This window comes from Aedes aegypti, chromosome 2, assembly GCF_002204515.2.
Source record: "Aedes aegypti strain LVP_AGWG chromosome 2, AaegL5.0 Primary Assembly, whole genome shotgun sequence".
Lineage (NCBI taxonomy): Eukaryota > Metazoa > Arthropoda > Insecta > Diptera > Culicidae > Aedes > Aedes aegypti.
Window position 1 is genome coordinate 419,551,314 of NC_035108.1, and position 17,006 is coordinate 419,568,319.

At 38.0% G+C, this 17,006-nt stretch overlaps 1 protein-coding gene across 2 annotated transcripts in view; it reads left to right on the plus strand.

Moving 5' to 3' along the window:
* Positions 1-17,006, plus strand: part of LOC110677026 (potassium voltage-gated channel protein Shaw-like) — a 319,054-nt gene that overhangs the window by 120,979 nt on the left and 181,069 nt on the right. The window contains exon 3 of one of the 2 annotated variants that reach the window (XM_021847454.1): positions 13,855-14,250. In XM_021847454.1, the coding sequence (XP_021703146.1) occupies positions 14,207-14,250 (44 nt within the window). In that variant the 5' untranslated portion in view covers positions 13,855-14,206. The remainder of the gene's footprint in view (positions 1-13,854; positions 14,251-17,006) is intronic. The other variant, XM_021847452.1, reaches the window with a different exon arrangement.

Consider the following 17,006-nt stretch of genomic DNA (forward strand, 5'->3'; position numbering starts at 1 on the left):
GTGAAGTATTTTTCGGCAAGCAATATCTTTTAGAAATAACGTGAACATGTTTGAGCAGAAATTGAAATTTTTGATTACCCTCAAGATTAAATTCAATGTTGATTTACAAACGTTCTAACTCTAGGAATACGTTTTTGTGTAGTTTTTTATGCAGAACTTTAAAGTGCAATCAAAATTTCATTTTTCTACTCATGTATTCCATTGACTTCTACAAGCTAATTGATAACAGAAGAACTACACGTTATCGCCTAAATTTTTGATTTACAGACAAAAAAAGCTAAGGAAACCCGTTTTTGTGTTTTCTTGGGTAAAATATATTTTGAGTGTAATCGGATATTTATTTTTTCAATCAAACATGTTCACTTGACTTTCACAATAAATTTAACAACGAAATCCAAAACATTGAACTTTGAGTTCATAAAAAGGGGGGTTTCCTTATATTCCAGGAAAAAAAATATTGAGTGTATTAAAAAAAATGAATTTCTGCTCAAAAATGTTCACTTAACTTCTAAAAGTATATTCATGCCGAAAAAAACTATACCCAAGTAACCAAATAGCCCTTTTCTTCGCCTTTTGTGCTAATGTGAGGCTATTATAGAGCTGACATGCTTTATCTAAGCTGTATAACAGCTCTATAAGCCTAAATAGGCGAATTAGCGGGCCAGTGGTTACTTGGGTATGTCATAGCCCTAAGTTTTTATTTGAAGTTATTCATCTTCATAAAAATAAGTCGTTTATGATGTTTTTTATGTAAAAATAATTTTGAGTGTAGTTAAACATTTATTTTTCAACCCTACAGTTTTCAGTTGACCTATGCAAGTTGATTCGTGTCGAAAAAACTATAACTCAAGAAATACAATTTTCGTGTGGTTTTGGGTAAAATAAATTCTGAGTGTTATTACAATTTTTTTTACTAAACATGTTCACGTGACTTTCGCAATCAATTTCATTTCAAAAAACTGTATGTCATCGTTTTTAATTTTGAGCTACAGGTAAACGGGTCAAACAATAGGGTTTTTCGTAATTTTTTGGTTAGATAAATTTTTAGTGTAGTTCAAAATTTCAATTTCTGTTTAAATATGTTCACTTCTTCTTTCTGGCGTTACGTCCCAACTGGGACAGAGCCTGCTTCTCAGCTTAGTGTTCTTATGAGCACTTCCGCAGTTATTAACTGAGAGCTTTCTATGCCAATTGACCATTTTTGCATGTGTATATCGTGTGGCAGGTACGATGATACTTTATGCCCTGGGAAGTCGAGAAAATTTCCAACCCGAAAAGATCCTCGACCGGTGGGATTTGAACCCACGACCCTCAGCTTGGTCTTGCTGAATAGCTGCGCGTTTACCGCTACGGCTATCTGGGCCCCTAAATATGTTCGTTATTCTCAATGAATAAGATAAATGTAAAAAAAAACTGCATGTCATTGCTTTGTTTTTCGCTTTTTTGTTGAGTTTATGAAAAAATGCGTTTTTCAAAAAACTAGTTAGTGCCTTTTGCTCAGGGTTGGGAAAAAATCTGAAATTCATTCTACAGTAGCCAAACAAAGCCAATCGCAGTCAGTGAAGCCAGTGAAACTCACGCCTACCGCTGCTGTAGGCAAAAAGCCTTGAAAATCGCAAAACACCCGTTGCTAAGGGCAACCCAAAATTACTGTAGAAAAATGTTCTATTTCCCGCTGCATTTCCCGCATTTAGAGCCTTCAATGACACTCAAGGTGTCATTGAAGGCTCTCAATTTAGAAAATTCATTCACCCAACATAGGCTACTTGATGAGATTCACATTTTTGAACTACTGTACTGGGAAAGCCACGCGATTTTCGCGAAATTCAAGCCTACTACTATTACCATTCCCAGCACTGCTTTTGCTTAATAACTGTGGGTAGACGCATCTATTTCAAAAACACTAAGATGAACATCAATCTTGAATAGTTGAAAATTGTTTGAAATTCGCTTCGAAAACTAGAAAGATATGCATGATCAAAGTTGCACTTCCGACTTTCTAAGGGGGTTGGGAGTACAAGTGTTAATAATAAGCTTTTGGTTTATGTGGAAATTTTATAAGTTGAGTTTCGGAAACAGGAGAAATCTTCTATTATTGTAGGTATAAAAAAATCCAAACTTTTTTGCAATCTACTACACATGACACGTCGTTTGGCCTGTGATATCCGCAATCAAAGATTTTTGACATCCCTGAGGTGACCCAGGTCGATCAGATGTGAAAATATTGTATAATATTGGCCCCGAAATGCTGCCTTGACAACTTTAGATTATTCTAACAGTGTATGTTGGAAAACTAATTTTTTTTTTAATTTTACTATCAAGCCTTCATGCCATACCGGCCATCATGAAGAAATTCATTATAACTAAGTATGCACTGTGTACTTAAATCTAACAATTCAATAGTCTAAAATCTAAGATCTAAGGTTGGCATCGGACGCTGCGTTGTTGCTGTGGATACTAGGGACTTCGCCAGAAGTGGTAGCGGAACGAGCGTTATCGTTGATGGGAAGCAGACAGACCTTCACGATAGGCCGGTCGAAGACTGCGCTAGATGCAAGTATGACATTCACTACGCGGACCAGTGCATCTTTACCGATACGATCCGACCTACGCTCCACTTGAACGGCGGCAGATCATTGTCCTTCAGGAGTACTAGGTTGCCGACCAATACATTCGGTTGCCGCTGTTGAAGTTGGTGGAGATAGTCTGTCGATCAGTTCTTCTAAAATGTCTGGGCCATTCGATACATTTCCTGCTAAAACAAAGCCGGTTGGTGGGTATTTCGGAGAGGTCAGGCTTCGGAATAGATTACAGAGCAGACCCAACCAGGAAGTGCTCCGGAGTGTGGATATTCAGGTCGCTTGGATCCTCGGAGATGGCGGTCAACGACCGCGAATTGGGGCAGCTTTCGTTTTTACGCAGCACGGTGATCATGGCTTCGCTTGACAGAGCTACCAGGCTTGTGTCATGGATTTGACAGCGGCCTTCCAGAGGCCACCGAACGTTGATGCGTTAGCGGGCATAAAGTTGAATTGGATGACTGACTCCGCACAAAATGACGCTACCTTCTGTTGTTCTGTCGGTCCTGAGATCGCTGACCTGCTCGAGATGCACAGCCTTCGTGACCATGCAGATGAAGACGGTGATGTATGCTCTGATCGATGTAACTGGTTTGGTGTACCGGGAATTTTCGCAATAATCGACGCCGGTGTTGAGGAACGCACGAGCTGGAGCGACTCGAACTTTTGGAAGTGGCCCATTAGCTGGTGTTCCAACTACGGCCGGAGGCGATAGCAGCGTAAGCAGGAGTTGACATGCCGCCGTGTCAGATTACGGAGATGCAGCGGCCAAAATTGCTAACGGATATGTGCGATCATCGCACGTGAGGCAGCGTGCTTGTGCACCGATTCGATGAGCAGAGACGTCAAGGGGTGCTTTTCTGGCAGAAGAATTGGATACTTGCAGGTGAACGAGTACGATGAGCGGTTCAGTCGCCCACCGACACGGAGTAGCCCATCCTGGAGGAACGGATTCAAGATTTTGAGAGGTGATTTCTTGAGATCCGCTTGCCTTCCAGTCTGGGTCGTATCGATTTTGTGGCTGAGGCATTCCTCTTGTATGACCTTCACAAGGCCGATCAGTGCATGTCGAAGTTCATCGGCGATGAGAAATGGTGCAATCAGCAGGTCTGTTCTAGTAATCTTGGGCCCGACAGTGCCGTACGAAACGGCGGCAATAAGCAGCGATACGAATAAGAGATACGACGAGAAGCGGTTGAACAGAACGTGGTCAGGGGCCTCAACTGAACATGTGGCTGCTGCAAGTGTAGTATGTCGCATTTCGTGGACCTCAGGACGGAATTCTTTGGAAATTGGGACTGGGAACGTGCTCGGCCATTCCGACGCGTCGCGATTGGCCACGAATGTGTTGAAGTTCGCAAGCGAGTTGTGCAACCGGTGGAGAGTGGAGGAGGAATCATAACAGAAAGATGCATTAGTGGTAATGTTGAGGCTCGATGCGACGCTCTGGAAGAGTTTGCTTAAAAGGACAGCAGAGCAAAGCTCTAGCCGAGGAATTGAGAGGGTTTGGAGAGGAGCTACTTGTGATTTGGCAGTAAGGAGATGGATTACGATGACACTATCAGTACCGACGGTTGTAACGTAGATGCATACGCCATAAGTGTGTTGGGACGCATCGCAAAATCCATGCAGTTGCATGCTTGCACCTCCGCCGGGTGCCTTCACTAGGCGAGGGACGAATAATGAACCGATATCTGCTAATCCAAGCCGGTAGTCTTCCCAATCGATGCCTCAAGTTCTGGGAAGCGGGTCATCCCAGTCTAAATTTGCCATCCAGAGTTGCTGGACGAAGATTTTCGCCTTGATGTTTTCTGGCCCGAAGATGCCCAAAGGATCGAATAGTTTGGACATCTCTGACACTACGATTCGCATGGTGATTGGGAGATCGATGGAAAACTCCGGAATTTTAAACCGGAAAGAATCAGATTTAGGATGCCACAGAAGACCTAGTGTGCTGACAGATTCATGGATGCCGTCGACTGCCAATCGAACGTTTGTCCTTCAGGTTGTCCGGAATATGCGCCAGCACTTCAGATGAGTTGGACGACCATTTCCGCTGTTCGAACCCTGCGTATCTCAAAATATTTTGCACGCAGGAGCATAACTGTATAGCACCGTCTTCTGAATAGGAACCGCTGAGGAAGTCGTCCACGTAGAAGTTTTTGCTGATCTTCGCTGGAATGTCGTCTTCACGCTCCGAGTGGTTGTAGGACAGTTGCTGTAAGCAGCGTGTTACTGAATACGGCGTACTAGATGTGCCGTAGGTCACCGTGGTTATAACCTATAAGCTATAGCTTGTAGGGTTGAATATCGGAATCAGTCTCGCCTTTCCAGAAAATGCGTTGATGGTGGGGATCATCAGGGTGTACCCAGATCTGGCGGGCACGATGGAATACAAAGTATCCTGCACGGTGGTTGTAGGACAGACCATGAGACCTTCATTGAGCGAGATTCCCGTAGAAATCTTGCTGAACTCATCGAAGACCACTCTGCACTTGGCAGTGGTGCTACTTCGCTTAATCACAGCGTGATGTGAGAAATAGAATGAGCGGAGATGGGTGGTGTCTTGTGATGGATCTACGGGAAGCATGTGGCCAAGATTGATATACTCAGCCATGAAGTCAACGTATTGAGCGTTCAGCTCTGAATTTTTGGCCAGCCGACGATACATTCAGTAAACGGAGAGCGCTAGTGCTGGAGTCGCCAAGTTGACACAGGATTCCTTCCTTCTTCGGTAACCACACAACCAATCGACCTGATTCGTCACGGATGGTGTATTCTGAGAAATACTTTTCACAGTCTATTTCCTCTTTGGAAAGGCCACGACTGTTGGGACAACTCTCGACTTCCCAGAGACGAGACGACTGTTTGTCGAGATCATCAGTGATGCACAGCAGAGCAACTCCTTCAGAGCCTCGAGATTGATTATGGGGGCTAACTACGCAGCCGAGCACGGTACGCTGGAGAATTGGCTGACTTGTTGGAGAACCGGCCACAACTGGTAGCTGACCTTCCCACAGAAGACTGAAGAAAAGCTGAGCACCGATAACCATATCGATCCTTTGCGGCTTGGAAAAATCGGGATCGGCTAAGACCACAGTTGAAGGAATGTTCCAATTTGAAACATCAATCTTCCTCCCCGGCAAATCATTGGTGATTTTGGTGGAAATGCTGAGCGTAAGTGTGTTTGAGCATGAGCATGATTGACCGCCCGCAGATGCTACTCCGATATTGCAATAACAGCTGTTGAACGTAAGCATGTTTGAACAGCTGGAGTCAACGGGACTGAAAGTGGCCACGGTACACTGATGGCTGTTGACTGTGGATCCACCCATTCCAGCGATGACTGCAGCTTGGTTTTGTCGGTTCAGTCCCAACAACTGAACGATTCTCTCGGCGTTGAAATACGACTCCGAGCAGGAGTCCAACAGGGTTCAAACGAATGTGGAAGGGCCATGGATTTAAACCACGGCGGTGGACAACTAGACATTTGAGTAGCTGGTCTTGGACGAGTTGGCTGCAGCCAAGGCATTGGGAGTGTGAGGTTGCTATTGCTAAAATACTAAAAAGGCGATGCCAATCCACTCCACCACACCAAAAATCCAAAAATGTTGTCTACTCTAAGAATTCGCACTCACCTAAGTCACGCCGACCCATAGCTCGTAAGTCATACTAACGATGGCACAGGTGCAGGTTTTGCATGAGCATGAGCATGATTGACCGCCCACAGATGCTACTCCGTTATTGCAAGAACAGCTGTACTTACACAGGGAACCAACAAACGCTACGGGATCACTAGCATCCTCAATGTGTAAGTACTGGTGCTCTCATTATTATAACAAACGATAACAGCGGCGGCTGCGTTCGAATGCAGGTCAATTTAGGGATGGGAGGGAAATGTTGACGGGTTACTTGCTTTATGAAAGCCGAGGAGTCTTCTGCACTTCCACAAATAAACACTGGAAGTTTGGATATGGGGAGGGATTCGTTTTGGTAAACGATAAAATATATACACCCGATTCTGTTTTTGCACGGATTTTTTACACGACCGTGTAAAAACAGTTTCCATACATTTTTTCGCGATGGCACAGGTACAGGTACAAAATTTTGACATAGCAAGCTGTGCTTTCACGAAAACACTTAAAATTTCAAAAACTTTGGTTTCAAATGACGAAAACTGTTGCTATTTGATGCTCCTATGAACCATGATAGCAAATCCTCCACATGTCTTATAAGGGTGATTTATTCGATAAACACTAAAGGTTGGATCTCTTTTGAGTTTGGATCCAGGTTTAAATACATTTCAGTAATAACTGGAATATGCATTGAAAAAAACAATGTAGATGGTGAATTCCGAAACCGAAATAACAAACTGAAAGTTTTCGTTTAGCATTACTGACAATGTTCAAAAGTCGTTTCATTGGTCCATAAAAAATATTGTTCCTGACGGATTTCACGCCAACTCGACAAAGGATTGGCAGCACCCCTTCAGAATTCAATGAAACTTTCTGGGTGTGAAGACTATGTGAAACTAAGATACTTTACATACTTTGTTTTTTCAAAATCGATCTAGACTAACATTTGGAAAGGGTCAATGTTTTTTTTTACTTTTTTTATAAACCCGTATAACTCGAAAACGGTAAGACCTACAAAAAAGTGTTGTATGGGGGACTGTCGTGAAATTTCCTGACGTTTTAGAGAAAAATATTGAAAAAATAAAAATACATTTTCTACACTGAAAAAAAAAATATGATTCAAAACTTAAGAGTCGATTTAAAAAAATGGCCATTTCAGATTTTGATTATCCTTAAGCAAAAAGTTTCGTAATTAAATTTACTAAAAGTCGTACATACATTGCAAATTGGGCATATCTAAGGGAAAAAAGTTTTTCTAACAACGAATTTTTCAAGTCCAAAATTGATTTTTTATTTTTCAAAGATTTTGTTCTAAACCGTCAAATATGATCGTGTTGTCAAGTGATAAATGAGTTTGAATCAGAAATAAATTGTATTTTTTATTGAGAATTGTTAAAAAACGGAATTATGAAGTGATTATGTTTTTTAAATGAAAGCAATCTATGGATTTCGCCTCTGCCTATGAGAAAATCAACTCCGTCTAACAATCCGACGGATTTTTATGGTTCGAAAGATTGCAAACATTGAAAAGGAACAACCTGATCCATACCCCATTTAATTTTCTTCTAGAAAATACTACTAAACGTACCTGCGTTACAAGCCAGATGAATAAGAAATAATGTTTGTATTGTTATCTACCTAAAATGTCCGTTAACGACCTGAGTTACTCAACAATCACCGCGTGAGTGTATAGAAAGATAGGTATTTAACTTATAATTATCGTTCTACCTATGCATATAACTATTTATGCTTGATGTCAATAAAACTCTTTTCATTTTATCTAAGTCATTTGTGAAAAGAAGTTAAAGATGGATCAACAAGATTTATCGCGCATTAAAATTTCGAGATGTTGCGCCGGTATAAACAATCCTAAGTGCAGGCGTAGCCACTTAGTGATCAGAAGGCAAAGGCCCCTGTGACGCTATTGGTGGCACTCTCAAGCGAATGGCAAAAAGAGCAAGTCTTGCAAAATACTATGGAAACACAATCGCAACTCCGCGAGAACTATTCGACTGGGCAGTGAAACAAACTGATACATGTATCACCAAATTAAATTTCTGTTATATATCTAATTAACAGTATGTTAAAATGTCAGAGGAATTGATGGAATTGTTTGATAAGGTTAAAACTGTCGCTGGTACCCAAAAATATCATTGTTTTATGCCTATTAGTGATACACAAATTGCAGCCAAACGGTATACCTATTCAGAGGATGAACCAAAAATATTCAATTTATTCAAAAATAATGTGAATATTCATGTGCAGATACTACGTTTAAGGATATATAGCAATAATAAAATAATGATGCATGATAAAAAAAACCACGACTTTTTTATAAGCATAATATTGACCCTTTCCAGGCACCTGTTAAGATTGGCTTTGACCAAATAAGAAATAAAATATTATTGTGATATCTTTCCAACCATTAAAAACCCATCGGATTGTTAGACGGAGTTCATTTGCTCATAAGCGGTTTGGTGCGAGATCAATTGTATTTAATTAAAAAAAAATTCTGTATAATTCCGTTTTATTTTTTTAACTACTCCCAATAAAACAAATATAATCTATTTTGTGATTAAAACTCATTTATCACTTCAAAATATGAGCATACTAGACTATTTAAAGCGAAATAAAAAAAATCAAAAACAAAATTTTGGACTTAAAATATTCGTTGTTAGAAAAACTGTTTTCCCTAAAATATGCCCAATTTGCAATGTATGGACGACTTTTAGTAAATTTAATTATGAAACTTTTTGCTTAAGGATGATCAAAATCTGAAATGGCCGTTTTTTTTTAAATCGACTTTAAAGTTTTGAATCATTGTTTTTTCGGTGTAGAAAATGTGTTTTTATTTTTTCAATATTTTTCTCTAAAACGTCAGGAAATTTCACGATAGTCCCCCATACAACACTTTTTTGTAGGTCTTACCGTTTTCGAGTTATACGGGTTTAAAAAATAAGTAAAAAAAACTTTGACCCTTTCCAAATGTTAGTCTAGATTGATTTTGAGAAAAAAAACAAAGTATGTAAAGTATCTTAGTTTCACATAGTCTTCACACCCAGATAGTTTAATTGAATTCTAAAGGGGTGCTGCCAATCGCGTGTCGAGTTGGCGTGAAATCCGTCTCCTTAGAGTGGCAAATACTGGTACACCTACCCTACTGAAATTCAACCGCAAAAAAATCGTCGCAAAAACTCGCAGTACATTGAGCTTTCGATAGGTTAGCAGTTCGTTAGATGGGAAATACCGCAAAAAGTGATGTAAATTAGATTGCATTCAATTTTTTTTCGGTTTCGGATCCGAATGAATTGTGCTTCCATAGGTACCATGTGATACATGTGCGAGTGTGTTCGGAAACTGCTCGGTGTCAGGAAATCGTGCGCTTCCATTATGCGTTTCCGAAGAAGTGCATTGTTAGTAGGAAGTGAAATTTGTGTGTGCATTTGTTGGAAAAAATGGAAACGGTTTTCGCGGAAGCGGCGCGTGATAATGTTACCTTTTCAAACGTTTGGCTGTACGTATTACCAGTAGTTTAGTGGACAAATTCCTCACTCTGATCAGTTGAATGTCAAAACGTCTGAACTGAAAATATTTATTGTTTTATATAACGAAATTGTTCGTTTAAACTACGAAATTATTCGTTGTTTTCTGCAACGAAACAGTTTCGTAAAATGTATGTAACCAGCTTCGTAATAAAAATCAAGCTCCAAATCAACAACCATCAATGATTGTTATATTGTACTAAACATTTTGTAATCGAAATTTGTTTACTTCGTATTGAGAACGATATTCATATGCAATGTACGAATCATTCGTAAAAAGTGCTAGAGCTTTCGCGCATTCGATGAAATGGTTTCGTGCATCTCACAAAACATAAGATTTGCTGGGATAAATACAGTGTTTCAAATTAGTATGCGTACAGGGCACTGTTTTCACATGAAGTTGCAGTGTGACGTCATCGTACATTAGTTCATCCTACGAAATGTGTCTACGAAACCATTTCGTTGCAGAAAACAACGAATGATTTCGTAGAGCACACGATCAGTTTCGTAATACTAAACAATTCACGATTACTTTTTCAAATTGACGTAGGTTACTTTCCCACGGTTTGGAGAAAAAAAAAACAAATGATTGAGAGGAAATAAAACTTTTTTTTTCAATTTATTTTAAATTACAGTCGATTCTTAACATCTCGCTATCGATATAGGGAGAGATCGAGACATAGACCAAATGTTTTATGAACACTAGATTGAAAATCACTCCGTTGCCATTGAAAGCAAACATACTTCATTGCATCTTAGCAAATAGGGTCCTGAAATGTTTAATGAAATCTTGTTTTTATTTAATAACACGAAAATGCGTGTTACTGCAACTACTTTAGCATTTTTACCCGCTCAAATAACGGCTGTATCATATTTAAACTTCAATTTAAAAATTGCGGCCATAAATTAACCTTGACACTTTAGATCATGTTTGACGTTCGCTTAGTCGACAGAAACACCACAGGGGTTTTAGTTTTAGCACTGGGGTTGTTCCTATCTGACATTTCGGAAGGCACACGGAAAACAAAATACACCCAAAAATTTGAGTTTAAGCCAAGGGGTGTGACAAAATCTAAAAAAAACATAAAAATTGTTTTTTGGACTAAAACAAACTAAAAACATTCAAAAATTGAGTAAACATGTGTTTTTGGCCTAAACTTAAGCGTTTGGCACTGACATTGGGACAGGGCTTTAAGACCCTATTGTTTTAAATCTCTAATATCTTGTTAATCTTCTAGGGGTTTTCCGATAATTTCACATATTGAAAAGTTGAATACCTAAACATAGTAGTGTGTTGGCAAACTGATTTGATTTTTATATACTCATATCCTTTTTCATAATGAACAACAAGAAGAAAATGTGATTTTGACCGAAACAAGTTCATCTGATTGGTGTGCACAACCTAAGAATTGAAGAAAGAAGTCAAAGAAAGGATGAGAACATTCCATCTGTCGGTGAGCTGTCTCCTATCTCTCAGTAAAAAACATTGACAAAATGATACTTCATTTTGTTCAATTACTGACGACGTTATTGTACCAGTGCTCTATGGTTCAGAAAGCAGATGAACGTGGAAAGAGGCATTTAGAACTATAGAAAGAAGCATTTCATAGCATTCATAGAATTGAAATAGCCAACTTATTAGTAAATAAGGTATTTATGCTTGAGCAAAGAAAATTAAAAAAAAACTTTGCTCCTATTTTTCGTTCAGGAGTTATCGTTGTTTTTTCTCGCAAAATTACGCTCACTTTGATTGTGAATATTTCTGATTAGGACAATGTGCGACTCGTGCTGTAAAATTCATCATTCTGCAACTTGTTGCGTGAACTATTATTTTGACGGCATTCAAGAGACAAAATGATTGTCTATATTGTATCAAAAATGCAGATGTGTTATTTTTAATTCAAAAAGTATTACAATATACAATATGAATGGTTTAGCAGTTTTGGACGTAGGTAGAAAAAGGGGTTTTAAAAAGGTGTTTTTGTGTATTCGGTGTTTTCTTCTCAAGACCCCTAATGTTTCTCGAAATAATTTCTGGCTACGCCACCTCATCATATAACTAAAACAATGGAAAAAGATAATATTTAAGTTCTTTCATCGCAGATTTTAATTTTTCTTTTAGTGATTCCATTATCCGGAAGATTCGATTTTTCGGAGTGAAAAAAAATCAATACTCCGTATAATCGAGTCCGACCTGTATTAGAAGACCTGTATTCAAAACGGTCAAATTGTGAGCTTCAGGAAAAACGTTTAAGGCAAAAAACTTTGCCCAAGACCATATACTAGTATTTTAACATATGATAAAGTTCATAAAATTTTTTATGTGATATTGTGGACCACCCATATTGTGTTCAAGATAACACATAATTAATGTCTATATTTTAAGAAACAATTTTGTTGAAGACCATTTTTGTTTTAAATTTTGTTTCATGCTCAAGATGCTAAGTAGTAAAAAATACCAACATTAAAAATCTTTAAAATTCCTTTTTTTCATATCGGTTTATTACACATTTTTTATTGAAGTAAACGAATTTTTATGCAAAAAATGTTGGTATCTACTTAAGTTTGAAGGTCATTGAATTTTTTATGAAAAAAGTCATTCGTTTTCAAGGCATTTTATTGAAAATAGAGTAATAACACATATATTTTTATATAATAACGAAAATCATTTTGTCTTTTGAATGTCGTCAAATTATATTTTGTTTTGAAACTTGAACATAGAAAGATACCGAGTTCCTTCACTCACCAAATTTAAGAACTTTTAAAATCTCTAAAAGTAGTTCATTACTACTTTGATGCGATATTTGAATTGAAAACACTGGAGCTAGAGAACCAGTTATTTATGGACCACCCTATGTAATCATAAGAAAAAGCTATAAACCGGTCAATTTTAGGGCTGCACAAAAATATTTTTAAGTGAATTTTATTGAAATTGATTGGTTGATAACTTTGCTGAAGCATGTATACCATAATTCCTACAAATAAGAATGTTGGCTATTTCAATCCTACGATAACATGGGCCACCCTTATTTTGAATAACATCCAATGCAAATGCCAATACAAATAACTTTGTAGAAGACTTTTTGCATTCCAAAGCTCAAAATGCATCTTTCCACGTAAATCTGTTTTCTGGACCACTGTACAATTTAAGATAGACTCAAGTATTGTTTTGTTTTGATTTGTGGTTACGTCGTAATTTCGTAACTTAAACGTAATGAAAGTGATAATCAAGTTGGTTCAGAGTGGAATCTAAGTTTGTTTACTTTTTCGACTGACGGCTGTTTGATTATGTATTCGAGAATTTTCATCCGGTGCGAGTAGCGTAAATGAAGTTGTTTTATGAAAAAGATTTTGGATAAAATACGAAGAGATATTTTCAGTATGGTGTTCTTCAAGGCAGCATTTTGGGACCAATATTGTACAATATTTTCACATCTGACTTATCTGGACGACACAAGGCTCTCCTCCAAAGACCGAAGCCCGCGTTTTATGTGTTGTAGATTGCAAAAAAGTTTGAATATTTTTTCTTCATCCCTGCAGATATAAAAGATTTCTCTTACTTCTTCCAAAACTCAACTTAAAAAATATAAAATAAAAATATAAAAATATAAAAAATATAAACATGAAACCTTCAAGTAGACATGTTGTCACGATGAGAGTTCCAAGTTATTTGCAAAGGAAATTGACTATCTAGGGCTTATGCTAGATAAAATTTTGTCTTTTAAAAATCACATTTAGGACATTCAAGACGAATGTGTAACGAATGTAAAATATCTTTATCTACTTATTAACAGAAAAGCAAAACTTTTTCTTAAGAACAAGTTTTTGATCTTCCAACAAATTTTCAGGCTGGACATGTTATTTGCTGTATCAATATGGACTTGCTGAAGGAAAGCTCTGCAGAGGATTCAAATTAAAATTTTGGAAATGATTCTGCAGCTCCCTCCCTGGTATAGTTCTCAAGAGTTACATAGAATGTCCAATGCTGAAACATTGAAACAAATGTCGAATAAAATTGTTAATCATTGTAGACAAAAATTGTGCAACTCAACTGGAAACGTTTGCTGTTCTAATTAGTGTAGTAATTTACAAATGCAGTGCTCTACGTTTATCAACCGCTATGATGAAAACTGTGTTCTACCTTCTAGAAAAATGACATTCAACAAAAAACTTAAATCGACGTGACAAAAAACAAGTCCACGATGGTAATTACCCAACGAAATACAGCAGCACTACCACGACAAATCCTATTTGATGCAAGCGAACATAAAGAAAAACTAGCCTCCGACAGTGTATAGTGCCCAAAAGAGTGAATAAACCAGCAAGGAAAAAGCAAGAGTGGACAAAAATATCCCCGGCGCAACCGAGCGAACAAATGGACTGTCATGAATTATGAAAGTGATTTAACGCTGAAGTCACCTGCCAGGACAAGCAGCAGCTGCAAGACGCGATGGACGGTGAAAATCGCATCATCCTGAACGTGGGAGGCATCAGGTGAGTACCTACTCGCTGCCTAGAATCAACCGCAAAAGCTTTTGGTCTCTCTTCATGGCTAGTCAGCGTTGTCTATCGTGTAGTGGCAAGTTAGTTTTTTTTTGTAGATGAAAATGATGGAGATAATGAATGGTTTTGGTTTTTCAACATGAAAATGGCTCTTGCTCAAAATTCTTATTTAGGCAACACAATTATTCTAAAAATACTTAAATATACTTTAAGTAACATGTTGTGAATAACATATTATAATTCACACACAGAAAGAAAAATCCAGGTAATTTTCGACGTAAAATCATGCCCATAAGGGAAATGCCAGATTTGTCGCAAATTTACATGACACATTTGAATCATGTAAGTTTATGCGAATTGTCGCGTAATTGGTTAGAGCCCATGCTAGATTACATGATATTCAGCGAAAACTTACATGATGCCATTGTAATTTTACACGATGTGAAGTGTAAATTTGCGACATATCTGGCATTCCCTTCATGTGCATGATTTTACGCTGAAATTTACATGGAAATTTTCTTTCTGTGCAGTACTTCTGTATAGTTTATTTGAATTTCAATTATGTCCATGATAGCCCTGCATTCTCTCCATGCTAAGTCCAACTGCCCCATAGCAAGCACGTAGTGCTAGCCCTTTAACAGTTCAATTACATCATCATCTTCATTTCATTGCACTTTACATCGGAATGAAGTTGAGACTTGAGGGAATCGAAGCTGAGCGAACCCGTCCCATTTCGAAGATTTCGCCATCCGTTGTTTCCCAAGAAGTTCGTTGCCGATACTTTCGAAGGCAGCCAGGCTTGTCGTCGTCGTCGTCTTCGATGTCGCCTTTGTCCTACAGCTACAAGAAGACACCGTCGTCGTACTCAACGCAACCAACTCAACAAACCATCGTCATCCAAGAGTAGTACTTATCAGAGCGTACAAATTGCTCCTAATTACCTTCTCTATGTCTTTATCGAGTTGCTTCCAACAGAGTTGCTCTTTTTGTCGGGGGCTCGTTGCTTTGCTGCGATGGGTGTCAGTAACAAATGGCCGCAAAAACTCACCACCCATTCTATAGATTGATGAAGCTTAAATGAATACAAGTTCCGACGGGGAGCGAACGTGTCTAATGGTTAGAGGCATCTTCTAAAATAAAATACCTGTAGAATGAGAACAGCTTCCGAAAAGGTTTTTGTACAAAGAGAAAGTTTTCCGTCATACCCATTTCGTCAGATGTTCGAACTCAAACGTGGTATGTAGTCATTACGATAATGACGTTCAGAAAAGATCAGCTTCTCAAATCTTCCACGAAGTTTTATCCAATTACCGTGTGTCGAAAAGTCCCATCAAGCTAAAGCAAATTTACCGCAAGCTTTGTCCTACATGCTTTTGCGAAATACTCTCCCGGGAGAAAGGTGTCACATTCAATAATTACTTTCAAAGTGTGGGAAGCATCTACCGGCAGACGGAAACGTAAAAGTACGACGACGACGCTTAATTGCTTCGACCTGCTGCTTTGTCATATGGGGTCACAAGTTTCCGGTGTACATTGGATATGAAGCTTCCTCAAACTAACTTATTCATGAGATGCGTGACTTCCAACGGGACGGTATCGGGACATTGCTTCGCATCGGATGAAGGTGCTACGAGAAAGTTTAAGAAGTAGTTAGGATCATTTTAAATTAAACACAAACAACCCGTGAAATAGACTTGTCACGCGAACATGATTGGTGTGGTAATAGTAGCGTGCTTGGGGTTCAACACTTGAGATTGTAATTTGTCAATCCGAAACATGATTAGAGTGTTTCATAATTCATACAAAAAAAAAAACGCAGTTGCAACCTGCTCAATCGTTAACAATGAAAACACAAAGTTAATGTTGTCATTCAATTCCAACTAGAATTTTTATGCTTTGACAGATTCGCGTATTTCGCCCTCAACTACTAGGCTATTTTCAGTATCGTGTATTAAACTCGATTTTCAATCGAAGGTGAAAATCCAAAAAGTTAGGCCACTTTCAAACGGGTGATCAAGCTTGAAAATTAAATTGCTTCAAAGAGCTGTGCAGAGATGCAGATGCTAATCATTGGCGTAGCTAAGATTATTTTTTGGAGGGGGCCTAAGGGGGGCCTTAGAAATACTTGTTTACAGAAGTAATTTACTTATTTTACAGAAGCAATAATCACGATTCTCAAAAAATTTGTAGTTTTTAACTGATTTGTCTTGATTTTATTTATTTGTTCATTGATATTTGTAAAATTAAATTTTCGATACGAAAAAGATTCATTCTTTTTGTAATCCAGTCAAAAATCCTTCAAGAAAACAAAAAAACTCACAAGTCCTTTGCAATTTTTCCATGAACTTTTCAGGTATTCAACCATGTGCTTTGAAGAGATTCCTCAGAGAAATCCTACGAGTATTTTTTCATGAATTATGTTCGTACTTTTCAGTGTTTTCTCCAAGAATTGCTCTACAAGCAGTTTTCCCACGGAAAATCATTCTAAGATTATCTGATATTATCAGAAAATTTCTCCAGGAATCTCTATCGACGTGCTTGAAATATGTCTTGAAGAATTCCGCCAGAGAATGCATAAAATTTCTTTTTATCATTTCACCTGAAAGGTTTTTTACGTACCTTTCACATATACATTTTAATTGTTTGTTTAAAATATCCTTTAGTTGTTCAATAATAATTTGTTCAGGGTTTTCAGGAATCACTAAGGATTTCTCCAAAAATAGTACAAAAAATTCTTATAGTCTCAC